The 19,558-nt window shown below is 44.0% G+C and overlaps 1 protein-coding gene across 2 annotated transcripts in view; it reads left to right on the forward strand.

Annotated features, from left to right (window-relative positions):
- The window catches only part of LOC118777460 (astrotactin-2-like), a 286,377-nt gene that overhangs the window by 151,263 nt on the left and 115,556 nt on the right, over window positions 1-19,558 (forward strand). For both annotated transcript variants that reach the window (XM_036528373.1, XM_036528374.1), the window contains 2 exons: window positions 471-545; window positions 3,791-3,928. In XM_036528373.1, coding sequence (XP_036384266.1) covers window positions 471-545; window positions 3,791-3,928 — 213 coding nt within the window. The remainder of the gene's footprint in view (window positions 1-470; window positions 546-3,790; window positions 3,929-19,558) is intronic.

Consider the following 19,558-nt stretch of genomic DNA (forward strand, 5'->3'; position numbering starts at 1 on the left):
CCATATGCATGTAGGGTGGGTTTGTTTTGCAAAATGACATATATTGAAAAATATATTCTGCAGTATGTACCTGAAACTGCATATGTGGTAATACTTGAGTTGTACTTCACCTCAGAGCCCAGGGCAATGGTTAACGATGTGATGAAAATGTAGTAACTTCACAGCATTAAGTTGTAGTTACCTAGACTTCCCCCAATGAGCATGGCTCATTACACAGAAGCAGAGAGAAAACAGCTACACTTAAGTGAAATGGTTTCAGAGCAGTGCAGTTATGTCCTAATACATTATATATTTTAATTACATTTCATAAATGTGAATGTGTTTATTGTAATATTGTCCTCGTTTTTAATTTCTTATTTAACCATACCGTTGCTGTATGCTGCATTCCCTCTTTATAAAGGCCAGTAGAGATCGCAATAAATACATGACGTTTTATCATTAATGCTGACCTCTGTATGTTTCTGTGATAGCCCCTGGCCCTACACAAACCTGGAAAAGGGATACGACCTGGTCACCGGGCAGCAGGCACCAGAGAGGATATTCAGGTGAGTGAACAGGTAGCCGGAGTGCCCGTGTGGCTCTCAGCTGTCTGGCCGCCGACTGAGTTTCACGGACTTATGAATACGCACTCCCGAGTCCTCTGTCTCTCACCTCGCTTCCATAGTCCCTGCCATCGCACCTGGTACCTTAGCAGGGTCGAGTGCAACTCTGCAGAGACATTCAGAGGAAGGTTCAGGCTGTCGTATCGAAGAAGCAGGCTACAGGGAGAGTTCGAGCCTGGGCTTTCAGGGGCTCTAAGTGGCAGCCTTTGTGACAGGTCACTTCCCCCGACGGGAGCATTCCACTTGACATTTTGCGAGGCAAGCATGAACGATAGCCAGGCGGTGTACAGGTAGACACTACCGCACGATGCGGAAGCCTCCCAGGAGAGCTCCGCCCTCCCAAGCTTTTTAGGGTTTCGCTTTTGATCGGCACCCCCTTTGGAGCGTGCCATAATCACAAGGTTTTGACATCACCGGCGTCAGGACGGCTCTCTGCACGAAATAACCTTTACTGAGAGAACGCAGAAAATCGAATGCAGTCTCACAGTCCAAAAGCCTGGGACGCTGTGTCCCCGAAGGAGTACTATGGTAATCTGAAATTTGGTCTATTTCACTTAAAAGGCCACAGATGAAAAATAAAGCGAATAAAGACAAAAGGGTAACCTTTATCTTGCAAATGTGTATTTCTGACTGCTGTGGGAGATCATAGGTCAAAACACTTAACTGTGGGCAATAGCCATTTTGGGAGTAAGTCCTGTTTAGAATTTAATAAAACATGAAATGACAAATCTCAATGAATTCACATACTTGCCTTTTTGTCTTTATGAGTATGCGAAGGGCAGGCTTTGTTTTTGGAGACAGGAGGTCTTTAGGCAAAAGCTGCCCCTTCCCTTTAAATCTAGTCCCAAATTCCTAATGTGCTTAAATTTTAAAACTGTATTTATCAAAACTAGCATTTATCAAAAATGCATTCCCAGATATTCTGTTTCTTAAGACTGGACGATTGGCTCCTTCACCCCTTCTGTTCTCTGTGCTTCTTCATCCAGAAGGTTCCAGCAAGTTACCGTACACTCTGGTACCTTCTATGTTGCTATGCAGGCAATTGATGTGTTGTTCTAGAACACACCCTTCCAAGAATACTCAAAACAAGGCACCAAATCAGAACATTTACACTGTGAACAACGCAGAGACTGAACTTAGAGTATGAAGCGCAGAGCTGACTATCTGGGTAATATATAGAATATCTGTGGTGCTGCTGTCTCCAGTTGTTGAGGTGGAGGCAGGTACGGAAAAGCTGACACTCACTCCGGCTTATTTAACTCACTACGCTTGACCTGTCGCTTACACTTCTTCCCTGAGGTCCATGTTTCATAAAGCGTCTCAGTGTTTGATTGATCACCCCTGGGACAGGGAGAGGTAATCAATGCCGCATGGGTGTGTGTTTGCCAGGGCAGGGAGGGGACAGCCTATCAGTGTCTTATTTATGTGTGGATGTGTGTATCGATTGGCAGTCTCACGGCGGATGACACCGTGTCAATGCCGACTGCTGTGGGTGACGCCAGCCTGACTCAGACCTCTTGGGTTTGTAATTCCAGTGATATGATGTGAAGGATTTTGTCACCCACCAGCTCAATGCTCACAATATCTCCTCTCCAAATTCCATTCTATCAAATATCAATATACAATTAAAAGCTGTTGATAAGGCTTTAATGTAGGGATAGGAATAATGTGGATTAAAGTTAGTATGAGCTCAGTCAATCCCAAACTCATCAATTTAAATTTAGACCAATAAACATCCAGTGACTACATGAATTATGATTAATGCTTTAAAACATGCTGTACTGTACAGTTGCAATGACAGACCTGCTAAGAATGCATTGTAATTATTTGATTTTTATGTTTCATGCATAATTAAACCTAGGTAAGTGTTGGGCAGTATGTAGCAATAATAACATTATGCCAACAGTGCTGTAAAGCAGTATCACAGAGTGACCTTTGCAACCAGCCATTGACCCCTTTAGCTTAAATGACCCTTTAGCATTAGACAAAACGCCCTGCTTTCCTCAAGGACAACTTTCAGCTGCAGCAGATGCACCCGAGTGCAACAAGCCAGAGTCTGCAAGCTCTTCGCACCTTTCTTTCCCAGTGTTAGTCGCACCAACCAGCGTATCTGCGGTTTATCAGGCGTAGCCTCTGAGAAGTTGTCAGCCATCTGCGAGGGTAATTTTATACCAGCGGAGCTTGTCTTATTAACCCCGTCATTTCTCTGCTTGTCTGCAATCCGCCCTGACCCGCTCAGTAATGCCTTGCTTTATTGCAGCCCTCTTCAAAAACCTAACCGCCGCCTTGTTTTCACGCCGGTCTGCTTATGTACAGTGGATGACGATAATTTGTTTTGTTTTCGTATCGCTCTTCTCACATTCCAAGCAGTTTTCCTCATACTCAAAGCATTTAACAAGGAGGCAGCGAGAGATTGGGATTACAGGAAAAACACATGAACCAGTAAGTGAAAGTAAAGGAGCAGGTGAAAATACCTGTGAGAAAACAGCAGTGAGAGCCAGTGAGAGAAACATGGGAAGGAGTCAGGACTGAACTAATGCTCTGCAGTGCTTCTGCAGTGACTGAGGTATCATCTTGTTAACAGGCCTTGTAAATCCTCTTTAATGGCAGTGTTTCAGTATGGGCTTCTGGTAGTCGTAAACTTGTACCTCACACCCATGTCTTCAGGCTCCATCATGGCTCCCCTACCTGCACTTTGTTTTAGCACTTAAATATTGCCTTTTCCTGTATATTACTCAAGGGCATCGTGGCAGTCTGACACTAGTTTGACTGTTGTAGCACTGAAAGTTAGACTATTGTAGCACTTACTGTGTATTCAGTATGGCACTGGTTATTACACTTTTAAATATTACACTTACTTTTTATGGGCATTTACTCTCCTATCCAGAGAGACTTAAACGCAGACATACAGAAAGGTTAGGCTAAGAGCAGAGCTGATGCTGAATTACCAGTGTCACAACCGGTAGCAGCAGTCATCTCATAACATGCGCCATTCCGCTAAGTGGCAGCACACAGATCAGGTCACACCCTGGCACATGCTCACGTTTTTTCTGTATGTACTGGCGTTTATGTGGCCTTATTAAATGTCCTTAAGTACCTTTTTGTCATGAATCATTCTGGATGAGAGCGTGATTAAGGCGTAACTGTCTGCATTGATGTGGCCCTGTCTGTGTAAACCTGTCACCCAGGTCCTCCTACAGCCTGGGACAGGGCCTTTGGCTGCCAGTCAGCAAGAGCTTCGTGGTGCCCCCGGTTGAGCTGTCAATCAACCCCATCGCCAGCTGCAAGACAGATGTCCTGGTGACCGAGGACCCCGGGGATGTCAGGTGGGTTACGGAGGTCAAAATAACATAACACCCCCCCTCCCCCAAGCAAGTACATTCCCCCGGTGCTGTTTCAACCTGCTTCTCAGTGCTGTCATAACCACTCTTCAACGCTTACTCAACTGTTTCTCAGTGCAGTCTCAACCCTCGGTGCTGTCTCAGTCTGTTTTCCATTGCTTTCCCAGCATATTCTCAACTGCTTATTGTTGCACGCTGGCATTGGATGATGTGAAATCATATAAGCTCATGTTCTGGAGGTATAACACTCACAGGCGGATGTGGATTAGTATGGCTGTCAAGCCTCAAGAGATTGAAACCTGGGGCATTACGTCCAGTGACCAGCTCTCATTCCAGTGAGAAAATCAATGTTGGCAGCTTCAACTGCCTACCTCCTCACTCAGTGCTCATCTTAACACATAAAGTGATTTGAAAGCATGCACACCTGCCCCCCCCCCCCCATGCTCCATCAGCACAGGTGTGCCCAGTTCAACACTGCTATGCTCTTATCTCCTCTGTGCCTCTGCTTCACCAGCACACCAACACCGCCACCCATTTCCTAACTGCAGAGGCTGACGAAGGGCACCTTAAATGTGTCCAACTGTAACGGGTAGCAATGCCTTCTGGGAAGGTTCCATGTTTTTTTCTTTTTTCCTCCCTTTTTTTTGCATATACAGTAATTAGTAAGTTTTGTAGCTAGAGGCACTTTGGCACTGTACTTTGACATTAAAAACTCATCTAGACCATATCATGAACGCATGGTTTTTTTTTTGCCAAGGTCTGAGAACAAATGTATAGCTTTCACAGGTTGGGCGTGTGTTATGAATATGGTAAGTAACATATGCTTTCATATGTGTACTTTGCAACTCATGGTTCTGCATGCGGTCGCACGTTGGAGTGTTTGCCTTTTCTGAGACTATTTTCTGAGACAGGGCCGTAGAATTCATCAGCTTCCTAAAGAATGTGAATTCTCTTACATTTATAGCTGTGAGGCCTTTGAGCTGCGGGCAGCTGATGTCTAGAAAGTGGGAATGACTATGGAAACAGTTAACGTCAAAGCAGAACTTCACTACTCATCCGCGGATGAACAAGTCTGTGTCAGTGTGAATGCCTGTCGACATCTAGCAATACCAAATGTACCACACAGAGCAATCAAGACGACAAGGTTATTCATTAAAGTGTACTGTTTTATTGTGCGGACTGTCAAGGTTTCAGATAATGTGATGAGTCTGTGTGAGCGCCAGCACTATGGAGAGCTGCATTCATTATAGCTGGACAGTCCTAATGAAGATTTTAATGCACAATATACATAGAGTGCCTTCTCACAGTCCACTTAAGCGGCAACCGTGAGAGAGGGCCGCAGCTGAATTTCACGGGTCGTGGGCTTCGTTGATGAAGCTGAACCGGCTGTAATTAGGACAGCAGCGCGTTTGCTTGGTGACCTTAACGGAATGCCTCCGAGGTCACATGCGAGTCAGCGTAGTGAACTTGCTGAAGTGTTGTGTAAAAGTCGTGCAAGTGAAGAAAGGATTAAAAAAGTAATGGAAGCATGCTTTCTTGGACTGCATTTTAAAGTGCAGTCTTTTTATAAGAGGTGTATGCAATGACCACAGTCCTTTGTAAGGTAGGGCTCGGGTCATGTGGTGCCACCATGTTGTGAAAGGACTTATTTTTGGACTTCTGTAATTACTTGAGATGTCGTGCCTATATCATGCGTTATGGTCACTTGGGATGCTGTTATTTTGACATTTTTGTTTTTATCTTTTTACATTTTGTTTTAATCTGTGCATAAAAGTGTTCGTAAACATTTACCATATATGTAAATTATTTATTTTGGATCCATTTGTTTCATTATTGAGATATTTATTTTGTTTGATTGATTGAATTTATTGTTCCCCTTTTTTCAAAACAGAAGTGAAATCATTTTAAAAAATCTTTTTTTTAAGCTGCATCATCATAAACTCATTTTTAACAGAGTTTATGTGGCTGTAATTTGTTTTCTGTAGTTGTTTTCCAGAGCAATTCTCTGGAGGAGCAAAACTCATTTGAAAATCAACCTCAGGGAAGGTGTTTAGTTGGCCGTTCCAAGCACCCATCAAGTAAATGCCCCTTAAAGGCAGATTTATAATGTTCGGCTGAGCCAGCCAAGCTCTTTCCCTTGGGTCTGCATTGCCATTTAAGTCATTAGTGGAGATGTACTGGCTTATTATAGAGAATTTACATGGCTGTTAAATATTCACAGTATTTCCTTTTTCGCCTTTGAAGTGAGGTGTTCTTTAAAGGAGAAATCCTCCTTTGTGATCGCCATCATCTGCACATCATCAGGGAACACCTGTGCCATTGTCTTCAACAGTAATAAATATACTGTCTGCTTTAGCTTGGTTTTAGCATATTTGCAAGAATTAACTGAGAAAGAAGGCCTTTGTTTTGATACGTATATATGTGGGCGAGTCGATTTCATTTTTCCACTGTTGTCAAAATTTTAGCGCGGTGTGACAAAGAAAAAGGCTGTTTTTGTAAGTCCATAAATAGTTTTTTTGTCTTTTAACCCAGTAGCCTTGTGTTGTTCTCTGTGTATTACATCTCAGTAATGAATTGATTTAATCAAAGGTTAATTCTCAGGGCACAAGCAGAGCCCCAAAACCAAAACATGAGTTAAAATCTGCCATGAAGTATATAGGACAGAGAGATTTATCTCTTCATGAGAAACCTGACGCAAATTCTCCTGCCTAAACTGCCACATCTTCGCCGAATATTCGAGGTCCTTGTGGGCTTGATGCAGCGCTGGTGGGGGAGGAACGCCTGCTGGCAATGCTTTGGAAAGCAAACATCTCTAATCTCTCTTCCCTAATACAGCTGTCAGCTGTGCATGCAGACGTCAGGACCCGGGAAAACGGACTGCCATTGAGCACAAATGAATATGGATCAGTGGAAACCTGTCTGGAAAGTCTTTTTGTTTGGTTTGTTTAAAGGCCATGTCGATTACTCACTGTCCTCATTGGATAAGGAGAAAAAAAAAAAAAAGTTGCAGATTTATCTGAAATGAAAAGATCAGGCTGTGTATTTCTCAATGTGTCTGTAAATAAGCAGAGATTAACTGCAAGAACCAGGTGGGTAGCAAATATGTGACTGTATAAAATGTAATTTTATATAATGCTGCATCTGTCAGCCAGTCCTCTGCACAGCAAGCAAGGCCTTGTTCTTAGTCAGACTATAGTCGATAGCCTTGTGCATATGAACATGCATTTTGTTATACTGTAAAGGGAAGTAGACCCTGAGATGCCATTGAACTACATATATAGGAAGCGGAGCTGTAACTGGGTATTAGTCATCTGGAGTGGGGTGAAGATCCTGGTCATTATTAAAGGGTCATTAATCCAAAGAGGGTTGGCATCACCGTATATATGTCATGATGACGGGCAAAAGGCTTTACAGATTGTGAGAGCTGCTAAAGTGTGCATTGTGGCAAGGGCCATCAGCTCCTCTCCATCTGTTTTTCTCACCTGCCTTTTCATCCTCTGTCATTAATTATTCAATTGCGTTTGATTCCAGGGACTGAATAGTTCATTTAGACTGGAAAGCACTCATGTCGTGTTGTCAGTTGACGGTCTGTCGCTGTTTATTTATCTAGGGCAGTGTTAAATTTTTAAACTGTTACATCCTTTGGAAAGTATACATCCCTGTGGATGCATTTCCATATGCCTGCTCCGCGTCACTCTTCGATACCTCACAGGCATGTCAGAATCTGAATCAGAATCAAACTTTATTGTCCAAGCATGCTTCTACAGACACACGGAATTTAACTCTCATATAACATATAACATAACTCTCTCATAGTGCTTTCATACAACTTCAAAGTGACAACAACAAATACCAAACAAAAGTAGTGATACAACAAACAACAGCAGCAGTGGAGGATGCCTGCATCGGAGTAATGAATGTCCATTCTCAGGTTCCCTGCATTCTAGATCAGAGGCGTGATTTAAGTAGAATCAAACCATCAGTCTCATCATTAATCCCCCTAACTGATTAGTCATGTTCTGGAATTACTTCCTCAGTTCTGCTTAATTCAAATGCAGAAGCTGCTGCCGTGCTGGGTAGATAATCATCAGAATCCTTGATGGGCAATAAAGTGGAGAGAAACTCACAGCCCTGTTTCTTGCCTGCCTGTAGGGTGCTATTTTAGCTTTGTGTGTGAAGCTGGACTGGTAACCAGAAGGCTGGAGGTTCACACACACACACAGATGAGCCAAAAACATCAGGACCTCTCACAGTTGAATAACGTTGATCATCTCCAAACAAGGGCACACGTCAAGGTCTGGGTAGATTAGATGGTAAGCAAGCAATCAGTTGTTGTGGTCAAAGTGTTAGATGCAGGAGAAATGGGCAGGAGTAAAGACCTGAGCGACTTTGACAAGGGCCACATTGTTATGGCCAGCCAACTGGGTCAGAGCATCGGCAAGGCTTGTGTGGTGCTTCTGGTCAGCAGTGGCGAGTACCTACCCACAGTGGTCCGAAGAGGGACAAACCACAAACCAGCGACAGGGTGTTGGGCGCCCAAGGTTCATCGATGCGTGAGGGCAACGAAGGCTATCCCGTGTGGTCCAAACCAACAGAAGGTCTACTGTGGCACAAGTTACAGAAAATTTTAATAATGGTTACGGGAGGAATGTGTCACAACACACAGTGCATCGCACCCTGCTGCGTATGGAGCTGCATACCCGCACACTGGTCATAGTGCCCATGATGACCCCTGTCCACCGTCAAAAGCGCCTACAATGGGCACGCGAACAAGCCAGTGGAGGGGGTGTGATGCTCTGGGCAATGCTCTGCTGGAAAACCCTGGGTCCGGCCATTCATGTGGATGTCAATTTGACACGCGCCACCTACCTAAACATTGTTGCAGACCAGGAACACCCCTTCATGGCAATGGTATTCCCTGACGGCAGTGGCCTCTTTCAGCAGGATAATGCACCCTGCCACACTGCACACATTTTTCGGGAATGGTTTGAGGAATATGATGAAGTGTTCAAGATGTTGCCCTGGTCTCCAAATTCTCCAGATCTCAATCCGGTTGAGCATCTGTGGGATGTGCTGGACCGACAAGTCCGATCCACAGCAGCTCCACCTCACAATATACTTGAACTTGACTTGAAGGATCTGCAGCTAATGTTTTGGTGCCAGATACCACAGGACACCTTCAGGGGTCTTGTAGAGTCCGCGCCTTGGCAGGTCGGCGCTGTTTTGGCAGCACACGGAGGACCAACAGCATATTAGGCAGGTGGTCATAATGTTTTGGCTCATCAGTGTGTATATGAGGATGGAATGTCAGCTTTCAGATATGGAAGTCATGAAAGACTTGGATCTATTTTTAGACAACCCATAATGGTCATTTGAATTTTTTTTGCATTTCACTCATTTTTGGTAGGTTTTGGAGGCCTGTTTGTTCAGTCCTCAATCTGGTGAGTCGAAAGAGGTTGAAGGTGGGGACATGGTCATCGTAGTACTCTCTACCAGGCTGCTTTCACTAAAAAGGCTGTGGTAGTTACCATGTGTTCCTAAAAAATAAGTCCCCGTTAAGTTAAGTGGAAGACACGAAAAGCTGACTGGGGTCAAAACATTGTCTTTTTTGTGAGGCATTCTGAATTCCTAAAAAAAAAGAAAAGAAATAAAAAGCAGAAACTTAGTTAATCTGCTTGTAGTTAAACCACTGAACAAAGGACGCAACAGAAAGTAAATTTTAATTAACTTCAAATTGAAATTAAACTCTGCCTATTATTCTGGAATTGTTTTATTCCTCCGAGAGCATCAATAATGAATCGTTTATTAACGCCCAATAAATATTTAATGTTGCACTCGAAAGCAGATGATTATTCCGGAAAACAATCCCAAAAGAGACATAGATTTAATGAGTGAATTTCTGTGTGTCTGAAATGAAACTCAATATGTAAATAGATTTCACAACATAAGTCATATTTCTCATATTTAGTCATATTTATCATTTACTCACCCCCCCCCCCCCCAACCCCCAACCCCCCGCCCCCATTTGGACTGACTGCACTTCCTCATATCTTTAAGTCTTTCAGTCTTTAAATAAGAGGAGTGTCACAGAAATAAGAATTATATTATGAAGAGGGCGGGATCTGCTTTTTCCGTGCCTGTTTGATGAAGAAACACAGCTTCAGAGCTAAAAGGGATATTAGCAGGCCATGCAATGCTCCCTGTGTATGGCCCTGCTTAGCATAGCATAGCATAGAGGCAGGCCAACATTGTGCCCTGTTGTAACAAGGAAGGTGACTGTCGCTGTCCTTGGCGCTGAAGGTCCTAGCATATGATAGAAGCTAATCCTGGCTGTCCTTGGTGCTGAAGACCCTAGCGCAGCGTGGAAGGTGACCGCCGCTGTCCTTGGTCCTGAAAGCCCCAGTGTATCACAGAAGCTAACTATCGCTGTCCTTGGTCCTGGAGACTCCAGCATAACTTTGAAGCCGATGCGCACCGTCAGGGTGCTGATGTGGTAACGATGCTGAGGCTGGACGCTGGTCCGCAGGGCGATCGGCCAGCTCACCTGCCCTGCCCTGGTGTGGCTGCACAGGTTCCTTTCCCGTTCTACATCTCTCATGGCCGCAGCTGCCCCAGAGCCACAGTGAAGCCCTCACATGGACTCAGCCGCACTGCTTTGCCGCTTCAGCTAATCTCTCTGCTTCTGAATCGGGTTCCTTTAGAACTTCACTTAGGGAGCACACTCGTACAAAGTGATTAGTTGACCGGAATAATATTACTCGGTCCAAGGCTGCAGCCTGATGGAGTTATCAGAATAGCAATGAGTCAAAAGTTTTAAAAATAATAATACCGCGAGCCTGGAGTTTCTTTGATGATTTGTTAATTTCTGCAGCACTTAATTACGTCCCTGAAGCCAGAGAGCTTTTTGAGGGGAACCCTGGCATTTAAATTCAGACATTAATCGATCCAGGTGGGAAATACTTCACAGGAAATAGATGCCGAGAGGAAATGAAATAGCTGAAGTTAAAATGAATGCTCGGGAAGTGCAGGGGATTGGCCTTGCATAACTGTTTGCATGGCATTTTTTTCAGGATTGATGTGAGGGGAGAAAACACGAGAATGGGAAAAGGATTTTAATGAATGAATGAATCATTGTTATTTAAAGATTATGTTTAAGGCTGATGGAAAAAAAAAACAGTTCATCTGAATGATATACCCTGAAAGCTAACTCTGTTTCGTATTCCTGCGGTGTTTAACACCACCCAGCATCACAATGGAGAAAACACCCTTTTGATTGCAAAGATTTTCACGCTGTGAGTGAGAATACGCATTGCAGGCATTGTATGTACTTATTTGTTTATTTCTTTTAGCTTATTTTGAGAAACCAGGCATTTAAACTGCATTCTGATGCTGCATTAACAAACTTGTATGCGGTATATATATAATATGCATCCTGCAATCTGATGTTGATCCAACGAAATTATCAGCAGCCAGCCCCACTGTCCATCAGTATCATTGTCTGGTGTCACGTGGTAGAAATATCTACCATGGCAACAAGCTTACGTTTCTTGAAGGCCTGTAGAACACTTAGGTAGGTCACTGTCCTTTAGATGTCTTGCAGAGTGAGTTTGAGAAATAGAAAGGAATGGCACCCTCTGTCTCGTGTCATTCGTTTTCCTCGATTCAGCGGAAGCTTTGATGAGACGTTCGATCAATACCTGCTGCAGACAACAGGCTTCACGCGCTGGCCTGATTAGCTGTGTTACCTTACGTGCCGCTCGACTGCAGCGGCCGCTGACCTGGAGACTGGTGAGGTACGGATCTCACCTCTCCCACCGATTGTTGCCGCCAGCCACCTTTTTTTTTTGTTTTTTTTTTTGTTTGTGTCGCTCGATTATCACTCATTTGGCCAAAATGCTGAATAGTCTGTGAAATTTAGTGTTTTACTCATTTTCAAAATGCATTTCTTGAGGCTTCCTGGTGGCAGCAGTGTGGCATAGTGGTAAGGAGCAGCACTTGAAACCACAAGTTTGATGGTTTGATTCCCCACCGGGGCGCTGCTGCTGAACCCTTGGGTAATATAATTTACCCAGAATCACTTCAGCAAATATTCAGCTGCGTAAATGGATAAGATGTAAAAATTGTATTCCATGTGAGTTGGTCTGGGTACGAGCCTTTGCTAAATGTCAATCATGTAATGTAATGTTTACTCATGGGAAAATTGGACAGCATTTGCACACATTCATTGATTATCTGATCGCCATTCTTCATGCCCGGACCAAGTCTGTGCAATGTAAGCACTCAGGAAAATGCTCCCATCTTCTGAATGGAGTTTGTTCCCCTGCCTACCTTTGTGCTTTGCCTTCCAAGCTTGTGTAATTGCTGGATATTTTACCTCCAAGTTAAAAAGCCTTTATTTGAAATTATTTAATCAAATTTACTAAACTGTCTCATTATTTCACAGTATTTATGTGGCAGAAAGAGAAAGAACTCTACCACAGGAGATGACATGTAGACAGAAGGAATTAGCTGCCGACTGGTAGGAATGATTCAGCTAATTAATTGAATGATTCTCAATCAAGCAAAACAAATGAAAAGTGGTGGTAGTGAAGAGGTATTGTGCCTCACCTATTTCACACTCCTTAAGTGCCCTCGCCAATCGAGCGTTGTGGGGTTGCTGGATCCTCTGTTCTGTGTTTCTGGTCTTAATTTCATGATTATAAAAGTAACAAAATTAATACAGCATGAAATAATAGTAGTGCTGTCTGTGGATAGAATAACTAAATACCCCCTTGTGGCCGAACTGCATTGTGTATCAGTGCGTTTCACAGGGGAACGCACTAACGCTCTGCTTCTGCTGCAATGTGTGCAAGTGTAGCTGGCCACTGTGTCACTGCAGTGGTGGTAGCTGGCAACCACACACCGTCTTAAGCAGGCGGCGCCCCTTCACTGGAGATATACCTGGGACTGGAGGGAAGCCATTCATGGAGATGTTGCAATACTGCCACTACTGCTGCCACTGCAGCTAATTTACATTACATTACATTATCTGCATTTTAGCAGATGTTCTTATCCAGAGCAACTTACATCAGTTACAGGTTTTTACAATTTTATCCATTTATACAGCCGGATATTTACTGAGGCAATTGTGGGTAGTACCTTCCCCAGGGGTACAGCAGCAGTGCCCCAGCAGGGAATCGAACCAGTTATGAGTCCTGCTCCTTAACCACTATGCTACACTGCCACCCCACTACGGCCACTCCTCTTACTGCTAATACTATTACTATTACTGCTACTACTGTACTACTGTTGCAACTGTTGCTACGGCTATGACTGATAGTAATAATGTTGTCATTATGACTATTATTGTTGTTATTTTGTTTTATTTATATGGTCGTTGGTCTCTTCCATAGTGCCTTATTAGGTAGTCATGAGAAGGTGTAGCAGAGGCATCTCACTCTTTGATTGTTGGAGGTCTGACTTGGTGGACGCAAGGCCTGGCCACGCTTTCTGGATCTCCACGAGCGATGGGGGGAGCGGATCGGGGGGGGGCATGGAGCTGCACCAAACAGGGCTGTCACATCACTGTGTAAATCCCCCAATCAATGGCTCTCCAAACGCCTGCCCGAACTGTGCGCCAAGACCGCTGTTCCATCAAAACGCGGAGCCGCCAATACCGCCGAGAGGGCTCCGTGACAGCGGGCGCGGGTGATGGATGGGCCCGCCCCCCTGCCCGCGGCCAGGGCGAATGACGTGCCGCTCCGCGAGCCCCGCCCTGCCCTCGCGTCTCCGGCGGACCCCGAGCCCAAAACGGATTAATCAAATCAACGCCCAGCGCGTCAAAGGCTTCTGTGTTTTACGGCCTGCAGTTAGTAGAAAAAAGGCTGTAAAATAAATCATCATTTCATCGCTTTTTCTCCTGGACAAAACACCACCACCCCCCCCCCCCCCTCACCCCCACACCCCGCCCCCTATTCATTTAGCTTTCTCCGTTGAATTATTATGCTTTTTTTCCAAAGTAATGAGTCCTGAGTTTGTTAATGCAGCCCACATCTAAAACACATAATGAATCTGAGCATATTGTGGAGAGAAGTAGGGGGACAAAAACAACATTAATCAACTTCAGAGGGAATAATAAAAAGTTCAGTGCTGGCGCAGAGTGTGGCTCTGTGAGTTTCAGGTCTCGGGGCAAAGTGATTAATCTCCCTCACGGAGGAAAAAAAAGACCAGCGAGATTAATAACAAGCAGATTAGAGTCACTGTTTAGATGCAGATGAATCAAACATCTGCTGCTTTTGGCAAGACCACATACCTGATATTTATATTGGAATGGCAGGTACGCAGGTATTAACACTTGGTCTTCCAAGTGTAGAGCCAATAAAGACATGTACATGTAATACTGTCTAAGCCAAAAGGAGACCTAAAACAAATATATGCCCTTTGTTGCACATTAAAGCTAGCTATGTAGCTAACATTAACTAATAATAACCAAAATGCAAGACCTTTCTTTAAAAAAAAGTTCTAATAGTCTTTATTTTGATATTGATAATTCTGTTCTTCTACTTATTAGTAACACACCATCTACTTATTAGTAATTTATTATCCACCTATTAGTAACTTGCCATTACTGAACACAGATATCACCTATTGCAGCCATGCTATAACAGGCAGAGATACATGCACATATAGGCATATCAGTTTTCCTCGTCCAGTGCAATAAATAGCACAGGGAACAGAATCTTACTCAGCATGACCGATAGCCCCATAACAAACTGTACATTTCTGTCTAGTTTGGAGTAATGATTGCCACAGTCCATTACTCACTGATCTCCTATTAGCTGTTTACTTCACAGAAACCACATGGTTCTTCCGTAAATTGAAAGAGCCGAGACCCGAGGATGTGGGGACATCACCAGCGATCTTCCATTAATTTTCTTAAAAGTCGTCTGTTTGCACCGCCCTCTGGGTGCCTCTCAGAAAAGTCATTCAGATATGAGGACCTTTTTGTTGGCGGTGTCTCTCGCTGTCACAACACGGTGTCACTAAGTGATGGATGACATCCAGCACAGTCTGTTCTGTGCCTTTGCATTCGATCTCGCACGCTTTCGGGGAGAAATTTTTCTTCTCTCTTTCATAAGTGAAGCTCTCTGGAAGGAGAGCCTTGTGCATGCAGCTCACAGACAGAAACCCTTTTATTTCTGCTTGTTGCGGCTTACTTGCCCCTTCCCGTATTTTGAGTTTGAGAGCCATTTGTCACCGTGTTGTGGCTCTGGCAGGAAGAACCACTCGCGGACAGCCGAGTGTTCGCTGGCTGCGGAGAACGCTTAGAAGCACAGAGATGTGAAAGGAGGGGAGAAGAAAAGAAAGAACATGGTCCCGTTTTAATGAATCGCGGGAGAAGGTGGAGGGTGCGCGCTGCAAAGCTGCGCTGGCAGCTCTCACCCCCACCCCTTGCCTGTGAGACGCAGCAGGACTTCGGATGCAGGGACATGACTAATGCTTTTTTATTAACTTTAAAGCTGCTGTAGCAAGAGCAGAGATGAGGGGCAGGGGCCTCAGGGATGAAGAGATGAGTGCTGCTGTAGAAGTGTGTGTGTGTGTGTGTGGTGTGTGTTTTTGCGTGCGCATGCGCGGGTGCATGTGTCTGTACGTGTGTGTGTGTGTGTGTGTGTGTGCGTGTGTAGAGGTTCCCACAAGCAAAGCGGCTGGAGGTGGCTCATTGCAAAATGAGCTGCTATATATAGCGACAGGAAGCACTTTTATGAATGAGGCTGTATTTTGGGCTTTCTAGGACAGTGTAGATTGCGTGGAGGGAGGTAGGGGTAAAGCCTGGCTTTAACTCATGCACAGTCAGTCAGTTCATAGTATTTTTAGCAATTTGTCCTCTCTGCCTCCTTAACACACACACACATAGTACTTTGTCCTTTTCCACCACTGACATGTATTACCCCCAGGTAACAACACTTTGGAATATAGACAATTATAGGACAATTTAGAGGCTTACCCAGAATCCTGTTTTGGCCTTTAATGACCACAAGAGCACAGGACTTTATCTTTCAGTGTCCTGTAATGGACTTCACCTCCTGTAGCACTGCGTCCTTGTTAATACACTGGCCCACCAACGCCACTCCTATCAAGGACCTGGTGTTCCATTCAGGTCTAATTACCTGCCCCAACTGCACCCTTTTCACTGTCTACACCAGAAAACACGGCACATTTTTTTTTGCATACATTGCATAGTATATTCTTCACAGTACTGTTTCTCTATATGCTTTATACACCCACAGATACACATACACACACACACACACATGCATGCATACCTACATGCTTCACACACACGTAACCCTAACACGTACATACACAGTAAGCTCTTTAACACTTTTGGATATTATTATTATTATCAATATTATTATTATTATTATTATTATTATTATTAGTGATATGGGCACTAAAAAAATACTTTGCTGGACAGCATTGATGTTCAGTTTAGATATCACGACAGTCTTTGTACTGCAGACTACAGTGTGTTTAAGGCTAATGGAAATAGTAATACAGTTGTAAATGAATGCATTGACAACAAACAAAACTTTTTAACAGTTCTATTCCTTTTCCAAACCATCAGTACCTTCTTAAACCCATTTTCAAGACATACAGTACAAGTAAAAACACACCTAATTTGGACACACCTACTTAAGGTCATGGGAAACAGGCATTCAAAGACATTTTGATCATAAGACTTATGCTTAAATGCTTAAAATTTTTTCCTTAGACAAATATAAATAGTGAAGTTGATGCCTAAAATACACACCCATGTGTTACCTTTAAAACGATTGTGTGAGACAAGGTGAAAATCTACAAGAAAAAATCTTTCCTTCACTATGGATTGGAAAAAAAAAAAAAATTGGCAGTCTAAATATAATGATTACTTTTAGGAAAAATTGCACTGCAGTTAAGGCTGAATACAGGACTTTGTTCCCTTTTGAGAATGTGCCCTAGCTCCTCCAGGACCACCGTGTGTATGGAGAATCGGCAGGGTCTTGAACACTGGAGGTGTACCCAGCAGAGATTACTCACGACCCCGTGGTGCACCAAGGTCTCTGCACCTCCTCTGTGTCCTCTTGTGTGCCATAATCGAATCTCCCGTGAAGCGTTCCTCGCTGGCTTTCTTCCTTTCTCTCACTTCCTCTTTTCTTCTCCCTTTCTGAGAGACAAACCCTCACACCTCCGTGTTCCTTTGGGCCCCGACAGCTTACTACAGAATTGTAAAGGCTCTGCGGTGCTTATGAGTTGTGTACACCCAAAGGTGTTTTTGTTAGGATCAGAACTGTAGCTTAGCAAAGGCCTGTATTCAATGACAAACAATGAACAAACGACCAGAACTCACCTTGTGACTTTGTGTTTGGGCCTTCAAAGGTACTCTAGTTATCAAAGCCAGAAAAGAAAGAAACGCTATTTATCGGGCAAGCCCTCGGATGTGTCAGGTGGCTCACTGAGGAAGTGCTTAATGTGATCAGGTCCGTGAGAGGTGTTTGTTTACTAATATGATGGAAATCATCACCTTTGTATTCTCCTCCTCCTTTCACATTTCAATGATGGTCACAAAGTGATGGCAAACACATCAGTCACAGGAGAAGATTAAGAACAGGACTAATGGAAAAATGTCAAAGCAAGGGGAGCAATTCGTATTTTCCTGGTTTGTTGGTAGAGCGTAACGTGTTGTCCTACCCTCTGCCATTAGACATGCTCAACAGTTACAGCCAGGTGATGTTTTCTGCCACCACGCTCGCTGGAAATGATTTCAGGATCCTCAGTCAAACAAAGCAGTCTCCACTTTTGGCTTTTGGTACCACACAGACAACATCGATGTTCGGTTCACTTACCATCAGAGTCTTTGCATTGCAGACTGTGGTGTGTTTAAGACTAATGGCAATACCCATTGAATGTGTTAGGCCAGATGAATGTGTTAACAAAAAAACGAAAACTTACATACAGTTGGTGGTTTAGCATGCAGAATTCTTACATTCGTTTCACAATATAATCCACTTTTTGTCACTATACCTCACTCAGATGCAGAAATACTGAGTGGATCACTTCTATAAAATACACACGCACAAATCTGTTACCTTTGCTTGTGATTGTGATGATTGTGCGAGACACAGTGCAAGAGTGTACAAGAGTGTATGGTCTGCCAGCCATTCTGAGCATGCCCAGATCTACCCATTCTCTCCATAGCCTGCCAGGACCCACTGATACCAATTTCTGTGGCTACCTAACAGTCTATGGACACAGCAGCGAACTGATAGACACTTCCATTTCTTACCATTTCCTTTTCTTTGATTGTGATTGTGTTTCTGTTCCACTGTTTGTGTCCTCTTCTACTGTTTTCCAGAGCTCTCTTCACCACCTTTTCCTGGGTTCATGACATCTTTGGCCCTGTGTTGTCTGGTTAGCTAAGGCTTGATGGCTTGCACTAAATCTTTGCCATCTGTCATAATCATAAAAGCATGTTCAGATCTTAATTTTATTTTATTTTTCATCAGGCAAGCTCTGTTGTTTAAGCAAGTTAGGTAGGGTCAAGGTAGGGTTTTTTTGCAGGGATTTGCAGGAACAGAATTTAAAATTGTTTTTGCTGAGAGTGTTGCCATACGGCTTCATAAAATGTCCAGCATCATTTCTTTGTGTGCCGGACTTGAAAGTGCTATAGTGATGGATAAAATTCTGTAGCAATACAGTACTTCAGCGGATGGAATGTACCTTGTGTGGGTAATCATTTAAAAAGGTCAAAAGTATTGCCTACTTTTCATTTTAACAAAAATAGATGCTTACATTCATTCAGCCTGGAATTTACCTAAGGATACAGTAGCTTACCTTGCCTGTCTGCAAGTAAGTCTTCATTTATCTCTTTCTACCACTTTCTACCAGCTTCCGTGCACACATATGTGTGAATGTGTTTTCATTCATATGGTGGCAGCTATTAAAAGCAGATCCATGCGTAGGTGACTAACTGTGCCTGAGCTCAGATTCCACTACACCTGCGGTACAGTTTCATCACCAGCACCTGTGTGTCACGTGGGGGAGCCCCCTCCTCAGCCAGCTCCACAGAGCTCTGCGTAATTTACAGGATCTCGCCTGCCGAAGCAGGATTTGCGGCCGGATTCAAGCGTTCTCGGTCACGGGGGATGAGCGATTGTAGCCCGATGCGATTTGCCTCTTGCAGCACCCGTTAATGTTTCACCGAAACCGAAAGGCGTTTGTGCGGAACGGCCCTGCCGCGGATTCACTTCTTGTCATCTCGCTGTTGTCGTTTTGTTCTGTGAAGGTGGTGCCCTTTCGCTGACAAAACGGTGATCATTAAAAGCAGGGGCACGCGCCTGCTTCCATAAATGGGCACAAGCACAAATTGCGAGCAGTACATCAAGCGCGTCACCATGGGAGGCAGGCGGTGAGTCAGATAGCGGGAAAGTGATTTTAGCCGGGCAGTTTAATAGGTCACCCCTGCGCTGTCGAGACGCCTTACACAGAGTCTGGCAGGACAGGAGTTGTCCCCGGACACCTGGCACTGTTTTTTTTTTTTTTTTGGTTCGTTTTTTGACTATTTGTGAGAGGTAGCATTAAGAACAGCAGAAACACTCA

Source organism: Megalops cyprinoides, chromosome 5 (assembly GCF_013368585.1).
Source record: "Megalops cyprinoides isolate fMegCyp1 chromosome 5, fMegCyp1.pri, whole genome shotgun sequence".
Classification (NCBI taxonomy): Eukaryota; Metazoa; Chordata; class Actinopteri; order Elopiformes; family Megalopidae; genus Megalops; species Megalops cyprinoides.